This window comes from Thunnus thynnus, chromosome 14 (assembly GCF_963924715.1).
Source record: "Thunnus thynnus chromosome 14, fThuThy2.1, whole genome shotgun sequence".
Classification (NCBI taxonomy): Eukaryota; Metazoa; Chordata; class Actinopteri; order Scombriformes; family Scombridae; genus Thunnus; species Thunnus thynnus.
The window spans coordinates 18,479,030-18,492,202 of NC_089530.1; the positions used below are offsets into that span (position 1 = coordinate 18,479,030).

General features: G+C 37.7%; 1 protein-coding gene across 2 annotated transcripts in view; it reads left to right on the forward strand.

Annotated features, from left to right (window-relative positions):
• The window catches only part of adam12b (ADAM metallopeptidase domain 12b), a 96,466-nt gene that overhangs the window by 34,569 nt on the left and 48,724 nt on the right, over positions 1-13,173 (forward strand). For both annotated transcript variants that reach the window (XM_067610351.1, XM_067610352.1), the window contains exon 4: positions 10,097-10,175. In XM_067610351.1, coding sequence (XP_067466452.1) covers positions 10,097-10,175 — 79 coding nt within the window. The remainder of the gene's footprint in view (positions 1-10,096; positions 10,176-13,173) is intronic.

The window sequence follows — 13,173 nt, forward strand, 5'->3', positions numbered from 1 at the left end:
CAGTAATCTATGTATTCTTCTACATGCTAGAAAAACGTCCAACAATTTATGCACAATCCCACGCTATGGAAAACCCAAATTTATCTTCAGGCATTTGTTTTATACAGTCTGTCTTTCACTGTGCGCTTTTTCAAGTGCTATAAAGTGATCAGGAGAGTGGTACAATCCAATATAGGTACCTGCAGTACATCAACGTTATCAAAATGTCTCCTTTTAGAAGGATGCTTTCTATCTCCTCCGTCACTGACCATCAGCAGCCTCCTATCCCCCAAGGAGAAAAATCACGTGACCTCACTGTCACTTACTATCATTTCCTTTTATAACTCTCTGTCAACCCCCGTATATTATCTTTTAAAGGGGCCTACAGTCATTGGTAACAAGTCAAGCAGTTATGAGAAAGATCATATGGTCAGTGATGTAGCTCAAACAGGAAAATGTCATTTGAATATATTATCTGCGAGGTTCATACAGGCGTTTGCGTTTTCTCACAAATGCCTGCGATTTTGTTATTTTTAGATGGTGCGTAGAGAGAGATACAGAAAACCCTCACTAGCTGTACCACTATACAATGAATCATCATTCACCTCTGCTTTTTAATGCAGAGAGCCATGTTTCTCCCTCTGCGGTTTGCTTTACTGATGTGATGACTTCACTAGCCTTGGGCACCACATCACACACAGAGCTGTGAGGCCTGAGGTGAGAGAGACAGACAGAGAATGCGGTTTGAATTGAGTTTACCCTCTTGGTGATTGAATGGCCTAAATGCAGGTTTTCATTTGGATCTGAAATGAATGTCAACAATAAAGTGAAAGCAAGTTACAGAACTCTCCCTCATCACTGAAGCTTGTATGTTGCAGGTCCAACCACTCTATCTGAGTCATTGGTACATTTTGTATCTGCGAGGCCATTCTGGATCTTTAACCTCTGAAAACAACTTGGTAGAAATGACTATTTATTGTCTCAGGATTTGGTTTTCTATCTTTCTTTCCCCTGTGATCAGAACGTTATTTCAGGAAAAGTGGCGTCATCTGGGCCTTTGTGAACTCACTGCAGAATGACTTAAAGTGAACGGCCGACTCTCTTTGGGAATTCTTACTAAGCAAAGACGGATGCCGACTCATTAAGGAGCTATCTTTGCTTTGGTCAGTCAATATTGAAATAGGCTTGGCCCATCAGCGTGCTTGTTTGATATTGGTCTGCTGCCTGCTAGAGTGTTCATACTGGAAGATTTTAGTCTGCTCTCTGATTAATGTGCCCTTTTAGCCTCGCTAGCAGCATGGCTCCAGCAATGGCGAAGCCGGTCAATCAGTCAGTCAGTTGGTCAGATGGTCAGTCCGTCTGCCACTTTAGTCTAGACTGAAATATCATCACAAATATTGGATGGATTGCCATGAAATTTTGTACAGCCATTCATCATCATAATGACTTTGGTGATCCCCTGACTTTTCCTGTCAAAATGTTTATTTGTCAAGTGAAATATATCCACATCCACTTAATGGATTAGCACACAATTTGGTGGAACCATTTGTGGTTCCAAGACAAATGTTTCATATGGACTTTGGTTCTCTCCTGATCTTGTATCTAGCGCCACCATGAGGTTGATTTTTGGTTATAACTTAACTTTTTCTATAAGGCTATCATCGGGTCAAACTTTGAATTTATCCAATACTTTCCATCAGCTAAACCAATCTGTACTTTGTAATGCTAATTTGCAAATGTTTGCATGTTAACACTAGCTCAAAGCACTGCTTTTTCCAATAACAGCCTCAGAGACTGTTTTACTTTTGCGTGCTAGATGATTTTGTGCATGCTACTTATTAATCTTGATGCGTCTTTAATTGACAAGTTTCCACTAAATAATTTTCAAGATGTAATTGAAGAATTTAAGGACAAAAAACATTCAGGAAAGGCTACTGCCAAAATGATAACAGCTTTAAAGTTGACTTTCTAACCTTGAAAGGCATGAATGAACAAATCGACTATCACAACATACAGTTATGTGTGGTTGCTACCAAGAGAGGAACAAGTGTAGACGAGTAATCTTTAACAAAACGAGAGAAGGGGAGTGAAGGAAGGCACTCTTTTAATTCTGCAGTTCAGGGGATTTTACTGTTTTGCTCCCTCTACTCCTCCCACCCTCATCTCTGTCTCTCCCTAGTTTTTTTCTGGCTTTTCTGGCTTTGTACACTCCAGTGCACTGCCACAGCCAAGCCTAAGCTGAAGGGACACTGAGCTGTATGTAAATCAATTTGGAACACAGCCGTATGTGGAAATAGAATTAGAGTTGTCAACCACACCTCTTTAGTCCGTCCTCTCTTCTTCATCTCTCTCCCTCTGTAGTTGTCTGCTCTTTTTCAAGTTAGGCATACAGTACCATAAGTAGCAGCTATAGGAAGGCTTAGGGTTAGGCTCGTGGGGGAGAGGGGATTAAAAGAAATCACTGAAGTTAGCAGTCTTCAAAGGAAGCACAGAGACTGCAAGAGCAGCCACATTTCTCTCAAATGGTTTCATGCTCAAGGGGCTTAGTGTAATGGTGAATTATTACATGAGGCATGGAGTCACATATATGTAAATGAGGTTCAGTGCTTTAAATTTGCACAGAACATTGTACTCTCTGTGCCCGAGAAAAGGATAATATTAAAAACACTGATTCATGTAAACAACTTGTGACACATCCAGTTTCAGTTTCATCAATTACACTGTAGTAGCGAGTCTGTGTCTGCTAGAGGTGATTTGTTCTCCTCAAATAAAACTCATAAAAACACATGTTTGGTGCAGCAACAACAACAGCTCTATCTGCTATAATTTCAGATATGACAGAAAGTCATATCTGTCGGTTTTTTTCATGCGGCAGAAAATGGAAGACAGATTTTGTATGGTCCTCTGTAATGAGTTTTTCAGCTGTGTCCTTGTCTGTATGGTCCCTGCATTGTGGTCGCCATATCTCTCTTCAGCCATTCATTCATAGATTGATGTGTAGGTTATATGTCTGCAATCCACTTATATATGTCAAGAGATGGGAAGGGAACAGGAACACATGAAACATTGGGGATCAAAGGTTGAAAGGCTGAGGACAAATCACAAAGACCATGTACTGCAAAAACACTTATTCTGTTCTTGCAACAGATGATCTTTGCGTGGGTGTCTTTTCATTTAGAGCCACTTACACACCTTTTCCAAGCACTCCTAATTATTTTAATAAAACAATGCAAGTGTAGACAACGTAGAAGCCTCAAAAGTAAAGTCTTGAAAGCTATTCGTCTGGCTTTCATAAGTAATTCATGCAGTAAATTAATTTTATGAGAAATTTGATTAATTCTGAAGAGCAGTTTGTAAGATCCTTAATAAAAGAGATGGAAGATTATTTTTTAAGACAAATAACAGTATTTTCTGCCTCCCCAAAGTGCTATTAAGGAGCCCCTCATTCATCACAATTAACCTGGGTGATTGTTAGTGCATCGTTAATTAGATGTTAGAGTGCGTCTAATGAATCGCAGCACACACTTAGGAGCGTTGAATCAATGGTGATTGACTCAAGCAATTGCAGGAGCTATACATAACATCTTTGAAAGAAAAAAACACTACATTTTTCAGTCAGTAAAGTATAAATTGTTAATAATCAGTTCACAGGACACCTCATAAAGCATCCTACCATATAATCTACAATAGAAGTTGCGGAATAAATTGACAATTTGAGGCTGAGACCTTCATCCTCCTCATGCGGGGTGATGGCAGATGTTTATTAAAAAAGAAAGTCATTTTGCAACTTCAATCAGAGGCTCTGCATTTCTGTTCCATTCATAAATTCCACACCCGTCTTTCAGGCCAACATACTGGAATTCAATTCAAAGCAGCATTCGAGGAATTCACACTGGGCTTCTGGTGAGAACTGTGGCCATTTGCAGACCAATTATCATCTGCTACTCTCCATATAGATCGCATTTGATTGGCTGCATGTTCCTTTTTGTACAAAAATAGGGATTGATGTAGGCTGTTGTTGCCAAGAGAGGAGGTACAAGCACATGTAAGTATTCTTGTATTCAGAGACAAAGTGCTCCCTTACACAACTGTAATGTCATAGGTGCAGAGATAATGACATTCTCTGTCTTTTTGAAATCACAATTCCCACAGTAGAAATAAAATCCTGTTTTTAATTGGGTGTAGTCAATCTAACAGCCTAGATTTATTTCTCTGTATTGGGGCAGTAAAAAGGCAGAAAGGGGAACATTAAAGAAGAAGAGAAATGGGAAATGGGTCATCTGGTCATCAGCAGGATCATTTTCAGACGCATAAGATACTCAGTCCCACACCACAGAGCCAAAGGGTAACCAGCGAGGGCAGAGGAAACGCTCTTCAAGCTCACAGTAAACATTCATGGCCTATAAACTCTGTGTACTCTTGCCAAGGACTTGATTACAGGCAGATTCCATCATGTAAAACCCACGGCTTTAATACAGAATGTGTCTTAGTACCAGGGGCCACTCTGCCCTAAGCTGGCTTTCCCAAACATGCCTCCAAAATACAGAACAGGAGCATTTGCTGGGAATTACCACTCACATGACACAAATCCCGTCTCAACTGCATCCTCTATTGCAGCAGTTTCAATTTGCCTCCTTGTCAGTAACAACATCATATGTTCAGTTGGTTTTATTGGAAAGTGGCTGTTTATCAATGTCACTTTCTAAATGCTGCTTTTGCAAGGTAAGTATGAAGATGCATATTTTGTGGTTTTTCATTATACCACCCTCTGATGTGTCATCCATCTTTAATGAGACATATCTCGCTCTTTAAAGTGATTACTGGCTGCTGGCTTATCAGATTTGGTTTAGAGCTCACTAATGGCATGATAAGGCACATTAAAGCGATAATAAGCATTTAATGAAGTTAAATGTGGTCAGGCCTGGGCCACGGAGGATAGATCCTTTTTTAAACAGGTCATAAAAAAATTAACTTTAAATGTCCAGATAAGGGGGACTTCCAGAAAGATGGCAGAGAGAGTAGGAGCAGGAGCATAGTTAACTAACACCCTCAAGTCAGTAAAATAAACCCACAAAATACATGTACACTCAAAAAATAAATCATTGGATGAACTCAATTAAATTGTGGGCAGGATTTCCATCCAATGAATATGTGTAGCTACAACTCAAACTAAGTACATCTATGCAATATAATTTAATTGAGTTAGTCCAACTCATTTTATATCAAATACAGCTAAGGGATGTCCATTTATGTGTTAAAAAAATCTCTTTCTGTTGCTAGTTCTCTGCATGAGCACACATGACACTGGCTTTGGATTTAGCTGTTTAGCATGACTTTTGTATGTGTGTGATTTAGTAGCTTACTCCACGTATTAAATATACACAGGTAGCCTGTGCTTGGACATGGATAGTAATAACAACCCATCTACCCAATGCCCATCAGTCTGCCTAAAATTGAACTGTATTCTATGCACTGCCACATTCAATATCCTAAAAAGGAGAATAAAGAGAATTACCACATATCACATTGAATAAATGACAATGATACAGATCAGCTTGTGCCAGCATTGAGTAAGTAGCCTATTGCTCACCATCACTAGGAGGCTGCAAGTAGCTTGGTAACACTGATCAAACTGCAAAAGATGAGATAAACATATTAGAGGTGTGAGTACAGGTGCTCGAATACTTGACAATAAAAACAGATAAAATGTTAACATTTAGAATGGACTAGCAATCATTTTACAGCAACACACTTTGCCATTTATTAAAATATCAATTAATCATCATAATGATATAATTCATGATAATAATCTTTAATTCATCTGTGTGTTTGAGTTTGCACCATTTTGGATTTGAATTATAGAACTATTGTGTCTCAAACAGTACATAAACGTAAGCAAAATATGTGTTATACAATAAAATATGAATTATACACAGAATATATTAATATATTAATATGAAGGGGAAAGAATGTAGAAGGCATACAGTGTACCGAGCAAGAGAAAATCTATAAGACTATCAGTTGAGATCTTAAAAATGTTTTGCTTAAGGAAAGAGGTAACACTGTGGATCAGGAAAAATACAGGTATGGTTAAGGACCAAAACAACATGATTAGGTAGAGGAGAAGGGATGATGATGAAAAGATTTAACCAGGCAGACTCTTCAACAAAGAATATTTGTTAAGCATTGAATGGAACTTTGTCCACATATCAGATTAAAATAATGATACAGAAAAATGGATCCACAGTGGGAATATTAGAAATCTTTCAGACTTCTTTAGTTTATATAATATATTAAGAACTGACTGAGAGAGGTCAAGAACTGTTCTGGAGCACATTTTCAAGAGGTAGCAAAACATAATGATGGTTAACAATAGCAAGGTAATGTCGCTGAATGTGAATGGTCTAAACACACCAATGAAAAGAGAAAGAGTTATGACAAAATTGAAAAAGGAAAAGGCAAAGATCATGTTCCTCCAAGAGACCCATTTATCCCAGTTAGAACATGGAAAATTAAAAAGGTATAGCTACAGGAATTTATACTACAGTTCACATAAAGAGGGACGCAGAAGAGGAGTTCTAATATTAATGTCAAACACAACTCAATTTGATTATGAAAGGGAATTCAAACATAAAGAAGGAAGGTATATTATACTAAAAGGAAGATTAGAAAATGAACCATTAACACTGACAAATGTATATGCACCCCCAGAAAGCTATACATATTTTTTGAAGTCCCTGTTTGATGTCATAGCTGTAGAATCAGAGGGAACCTTAATTTTTGGGGAGATTTAAATGTTGTTTTGAATCACAGTATTGATACGAGTTTCAAAGTAACTACAATGCAGTTAACAAGATTCATAAATATGTCACTTGAAGAGACGGGGATGATAGATATTTCGAGAAACCTACATCCTTTGGAAAAAGATTTTACACATTATTCAGCTGCTCATAAAGTCCATTCAAGTCTAGACTATCTTTTTATGAATGTAGGTGATTCACAGAGTGAAGGAATGTAAGATTGGAGGGGCAGATGTGTCGGACCATAATCCACTCTATTTAAAAATATGCCTAAAAACAGAAAACAACATACAGTATAGAGACTCAGTGTGGGAATATTGAATAATGAACACAGGAATAATGAGCAAGATGCATACACTAAAAAATAATAAATCTCCAGGTAGTGATGGATACCCCGCAGAGTGGTATAAGATGTTCAAAGATGAGCTGGCACCACTACTCCTGGCCTCTTTTAATCAGACACTTCAAAATAATAAAATACCACCATCATGGACTGAAGCAATAATGTCATTCATCCCAAAACAAGGAAGGGATAAGGAATACTGTGGGAATTATAGACCAATTTCAATACTAAATTTAGACTATATAATATATACAACAAGGATTTATTAGAGGACATCAAACACAGGATATCAGGAGAACTTTACATGTTGTAGATCAAACACATAAGAAAAAAACCAAATAGTGTATTAATAAGCATTGATGCAGAAAAAGCATTCAATTGTGTAAACTGGAAATTGTTATATAAAGGGTTAGAACGATTCAAATTTAGCAGTAAATCAATACAAAGCATAGAGACACTATATCAACAGCCCACTGCTAGAATTAAAATAAATGGAAAACTGACAGACAAGCAGTTCGTTAAAACGAGGAACTTAAGGGAGTTATGATAAATGACATGTAACATAAAATAGGACTCTTTGCTGATGATGTCATAGCGTTCCTTGAACAACCGAATAAATCACTTCCTGTACTGATGAAGCTCCAAGAAACATATGGACACCTCTCAGGATATCAAATTAATATTTCAAAAACACAGATACTAACAATTAACTATAATCCATCAAAATTGATTCAGGAATCATCTAATTTTAATTGGAATCTAAAGAAAATGAAATATCTGGGGATTATTATCACTAAAGGACTATCTAAACTGTACAAAGTAAACTCTAACAAGATAAATGACATTGAGAGATGGTCTACTCTACCACTAGATTTTAACTTGAGAATTGAGACCATCAAAATGAATGCGCTAGCTAGGATTCTTTATTTATTCTAGTCCCTACCTGTAGAGGTCCCTCAAACTGAATTTGTGACCTGGAACAGGATAATATCAAGTTTTATCTGGGGAGGCAAAAAACCTAGAGTTAGGTATGAAACTCTCCAGCTACCAAAAGATAGAGGTGGTATGGGTCTCCCAAAAATGAAAGAATACTTTTATGCTGCCCAGTGAAGATATATTGTATGTTGGTGCAAACCAGATTACACAGCAAAGTGGAAAGAAATGGAAAAAGAGTTTGGAGAATATCCAATACAGAATATTATTGGAGATAAAGAAGCATACAAGAAAATGAAAAAATCGTATGGATTCAATGGCATTGTTTACTCTGGAATTATGGTTCACAATAACAAAAAAAAAAAAAAGTGAACATTTAAACATAAATCTACCATGCTGGAGAGAATGTGGAGTATTACATGCAGATCACTCGCATACATTTTGGAAATGCCACAAAATATTAATGTTGTGGAAAATGCTATACAAGATTTTAGGATACTAGGATTTGATATCCCTATGATCAACATGGTATTCTACCTGTGTAATTTTACTGAAGAAAATGTACAAATGAGGGATAGGTATCTGATCAAAATAAAATAAATAAAAGCTAGTAAAAAAGCTCACAAGGAAATGGGGTAAAGTGGATCCCCCTACTCAGGAACAATGGATGGAGATAGTGGAGGAAATTTACATAATGTGAAAACTGAAACATTGTTTGAGATTACTAGAAGCACAGCTGGAAGAAAAGCGGAAAATATGAACATTATTCAGGACCCGAAACAGCAACGAAGACTATGGAAAGGCAACTGATTTAGTTGATGAAACCATGAGAATGGATGGACTACTAAAAATGTAACTCCTAAACAAAAAACCTGTTTGTATTGTTTTGTTTTTAGGTTTGTTTGTTTGTTTGCATTTTTATCTGTTGGTTTTATATGATTATAAATGTTGTAATCATCAATAAAATTAGAGTGGAAAAAAAATGTCCAAATAAAACACCGAATGCTCCCTGAAGATTGAAAAAAATAGAACATTATTGGCTTAATCCGCTCCAATCTTATTCTGGTTTTTGGGTAGAGCACATGCAAGCTGTGTGGGCTGGCACAGCAGTGTATGATATGAATGATTCCCACTGAGATTTGGACAAATGTGGCGTTCCAGTTTCTAAATCCTCTCCATCTCCTCTTCTGTCTTTAAGAATCCCATATTCTGTGCAGAAAAAAAAAGTCAAGTCAAGCCAATTTTTTGATAGTTTTCTGGAACTTTTTGTTTTGATATGGCAGTTGTGTGCGTAGCATACAGAGATAAAGTGACTATTTTGCTTTATATTCACCTCTGGAAACATGAATGCCAAGTCCACAGTGCAGTGAGATTTTGTATTTTTCGTTATGAATTTTAAACCATGTTGCATGAGCTGTAACAATAATTGTCACTTTTCTGCATTTTTCACTTGCCACTACTACTGCTTCACTTGTTAGTACCCTGTTCCTCACTGTCTCTTTCACTCACACGCACACGCACGCACGCACACTCACACACATCCTGAGATCATCCTGCCTGGTGTCAGTGTGATTATGCAGCTGCAAAAGATGGGTGTTCCTACTGCTCCTTTGCCAGTGCTTGAGGTGGGGCTCACTGTGTCCATCTGCTCATGGCCTTAGGAGAAAAACACACACACAGACACACAGTTTAGAATATGTCTACTGACACGTGCACACACACATACGCAGAAAAACACACATGCACAAAGTAATTACCTCAGCAGGGATTCTACTCAGTCGTGCTGAATGCCAGGGGATTCAAGGACACTTACGAACCACCTAATAAATTCACAGAAAACGTAGCTCCAGAATGCTAAGCATTTCAACCACATTATCCCCCAAATCCTTACAAGTAACATCCAATCTACATAAAGAGTCAACAAAGGGTTGACTTATCTTGGTACTCTTAAAACACAGCTTTTTCATCAATTTAGATTCACAGTATTGGAAAAAACACCTGGGTGTTTGATGTGTCTGTTTCCTTTTCTGTTCCTTTTTAGGGGTCTTTTTGCAAGCCATTACACTGAGACACATTACCGGGAGGATGGAAGTGCAGTCACCGGTGCTCACAACTTTACGGTATGGTAGCACTTGAGTGCTTTTGACATTTATGGTCGAGTTGACTTGCAGTGCTGCTCCACAGTCAAGCTGTAAAAACTGACCCTTTAAAATTGTTCAAAAGACAGATGCTTCTTTTTTTAAATCTTCAGTTCAATAGATGATGAACTACACTGTATCTTATGAACTAGTTAAAAACTGAAAATAGACAGCGTTTAATTGTTGTTTTTATTATTTATTTCATCACTACAGTATGACCCAGAGTGTATTTGAAAGCCTCTGGCTGTTGCTGAACAGGACATTTATCATGTGGCCTACTTGTTGATAAGCTGTGTTTTATGCAGGCTGATTTCCAGCCAACATTGCCATCAGGATTTCATTATAGAATCCCCTTTTAACAGCTGATCTATTCTTAACTACTTGTTTTATTCCATGCGTGCAGTAGCTTGGTAAAGCAAAGTGCCTGCTAAAGTACTCTTTAGAAAAGGAAGAAAAATTGACTGTTCATTTTAAAATTCGAGTGCTTATCAAGGCCACTCGCTGCGGCACTTGAATGGTTGAAATCAATTAATGTGACGCACAAAAGAAACTCGAGGCAGAGTTGAATCTTCATCCTGCGGGGAAGGTATTTTTTACTTCAAGTTAGGTGGAAAGAAGGTTTCATTGCATGACAACAGGTAGCCGTTCTAGAGGAGGGATAACATTTCTGTGGTGTTGCAGAAACCTGTCATCTGTGACTTTGAAACGCTTTCACTCTCTTTTTAACATAGTCTCTTGCCCTTTTGCAGTTAAGTTGGATTGAAATCACTGTTTAATTGAACGGTGGTGAGGACAGTTTGACAGGTCGCTTACCACTCGGAGAAGAAATGTTTGGTAATGCGGCAGTGATTGACAAGTCTATTTCCCGCAAAGTTATGCAAACAGTGTTTTCCACTCTCTCTCGCTCACCTTTAATTTTGAGTGTGAGGATGTTACAAGCATTGCATCAGGTTGTCAAATAGACAAGCTGTATTGTCTTAGATAAGCCTCACTCAGCTGCTGACTTTGAGTACCTGATGTCACTGAACCAGACATTAAGCAATAATCTGTGGAAAGACGTGTTCTGTAAATAAACTTTGCCGTTCTATTAATTATCTGATAAGACAAAATAATCTGTGAAAAAGATTAGGTTTTTAGATTTTGTTGCTGTTTCTCCTCCACTGCACAAATCTGCCGCCTAAGATAAATCAAGAGATAATTTTACTTCTTAACAAGCAGCAGTTTTGCAGTGGGTCAGTCATTAGACAACTCGTGCTGTGCAGCCAGACATTGTTTAAACTTCCCAGAAGTTTCTTTTAAATTCTGCTGGAGACCCCAAAGTTTCTAAAGATGCTAGTGTCAGGTTGAATTTGAGGGAGATAAAAACATTCCTCTCAGTGTAAAAATCTTATAGCTTTAGCAAGAGTTGGAAGAAGCCGATACAGAGTAGATACAGTATACTACATGACATTTTCAGACAGTGGAGTGAAATAAGATTTTTCCAACCTTAAAGCTACTCATGGGGAAAGAAAAGGTTTAATACCAGATGTTAAGGGGTAACCAAGATGTATCCCATCTCTGTTCTGCTTGCTTTCTGTAGCCTCAAGAAATCTCCCAAAATTGAGCTTATGACAAAACATTTCATTCTGAAACCATTTAAGTACTGTTAAAGTCAGACAGGATAAGGATAACCGAGGAAGACAATCACTTTTGCTGCCTGATGTTTTCTTTTGTGAAAGGTGAACTAATCTAGGTCAAGCATAGCCTAAGTACAGAGCCTTTGTTGCTGCTCTATTTTTGTACTTAATGTAATGAATCTCGATTCCATTATCACCTGGCTCAGTAACTTGTCTTGCACGAGGCAAACTGAAGTGGTTGGTAAAGTATCACCCCATGTATTTCCTCCTGCTATCCAATATTGGAAATGAGAAATGGTCAGCATAGTGTGACTAATGACAGTTGATTTAAGAGGACTGGAGGGCTGCTAGACAGTAAATGGAGGTCTGTATTCCCTCTTAACAAGAGGCACTTCCTCCTCTGTTCTTGTGCTCAACAGTGTTTTCACTGGGTACATCCCAAGTCTCTTATTTGATATTTCCTCGCTCCTCAATCCTCGCTTGAACCGGACGCTGTTCCGGTCCGCCATTTTGAAGGCTGTCCCAAATCTCTTATTTCTGCTCCGAGGAGCAAGGAGAAGCTCATGGCTTCTCTGAGAAGCCATGAGCGAGGATACACGAGGGTAGCCTTCACAGAAGTCTTTTACCGGCCCACACGCCCCCTTATTGGACATCAGTTAATGATTGGATGCTGCAGCCGATCGGACTGATCACGGACACATCACTGCAGTTTCATGCTGAAGTGGAGACAGATAACAGATCAAACTCAAATGTATCACTCCCAAGTTTTATATTTTATTTGTTTTCTGATTCACCATCTAGTTAAACATCTGTGTTAATTGTCAGATTTTTCTCTTCATGATCTGTTATTTCCCCCATTAACTGTTATTTGGATAAAATTAAAGTCATGGAGAGTCTTTCTGTCAGCAAAAATTTTAAACACATTTATATTTTACATAATTTGTCGTCATATCTATTCGCTCACATGTGAGGCTGAAAATTCCTGAGTGTCGGGTTTGATATGAGTAGCATAATTTCAATTTTCCCTGAAACCTTTAGCCAAATAAATAATTTCCAGGGTTCAAAAGACACTCTAATCATATTCTAAGTTATTAAATAATGAATTCACAATCAGAATATCAATAAATACAGACACAAATAATTAATAAATAATATAAACGCATTCTGCCAGTAGAAATGGTTGATGTGCCTCTAAGCAGGACATAGTACACAGTATAAATACAGAGCAGGACACAGTACACAGTATAAATACAGAGCAGGACAGAGTACACAGTATAAATACAGAGCAGGGCACGGGACGCAGTATAAATACATAATGCAGGTTTTTTATTTATGTGCAGGTGTTTATTAAATAGGTAACAGGG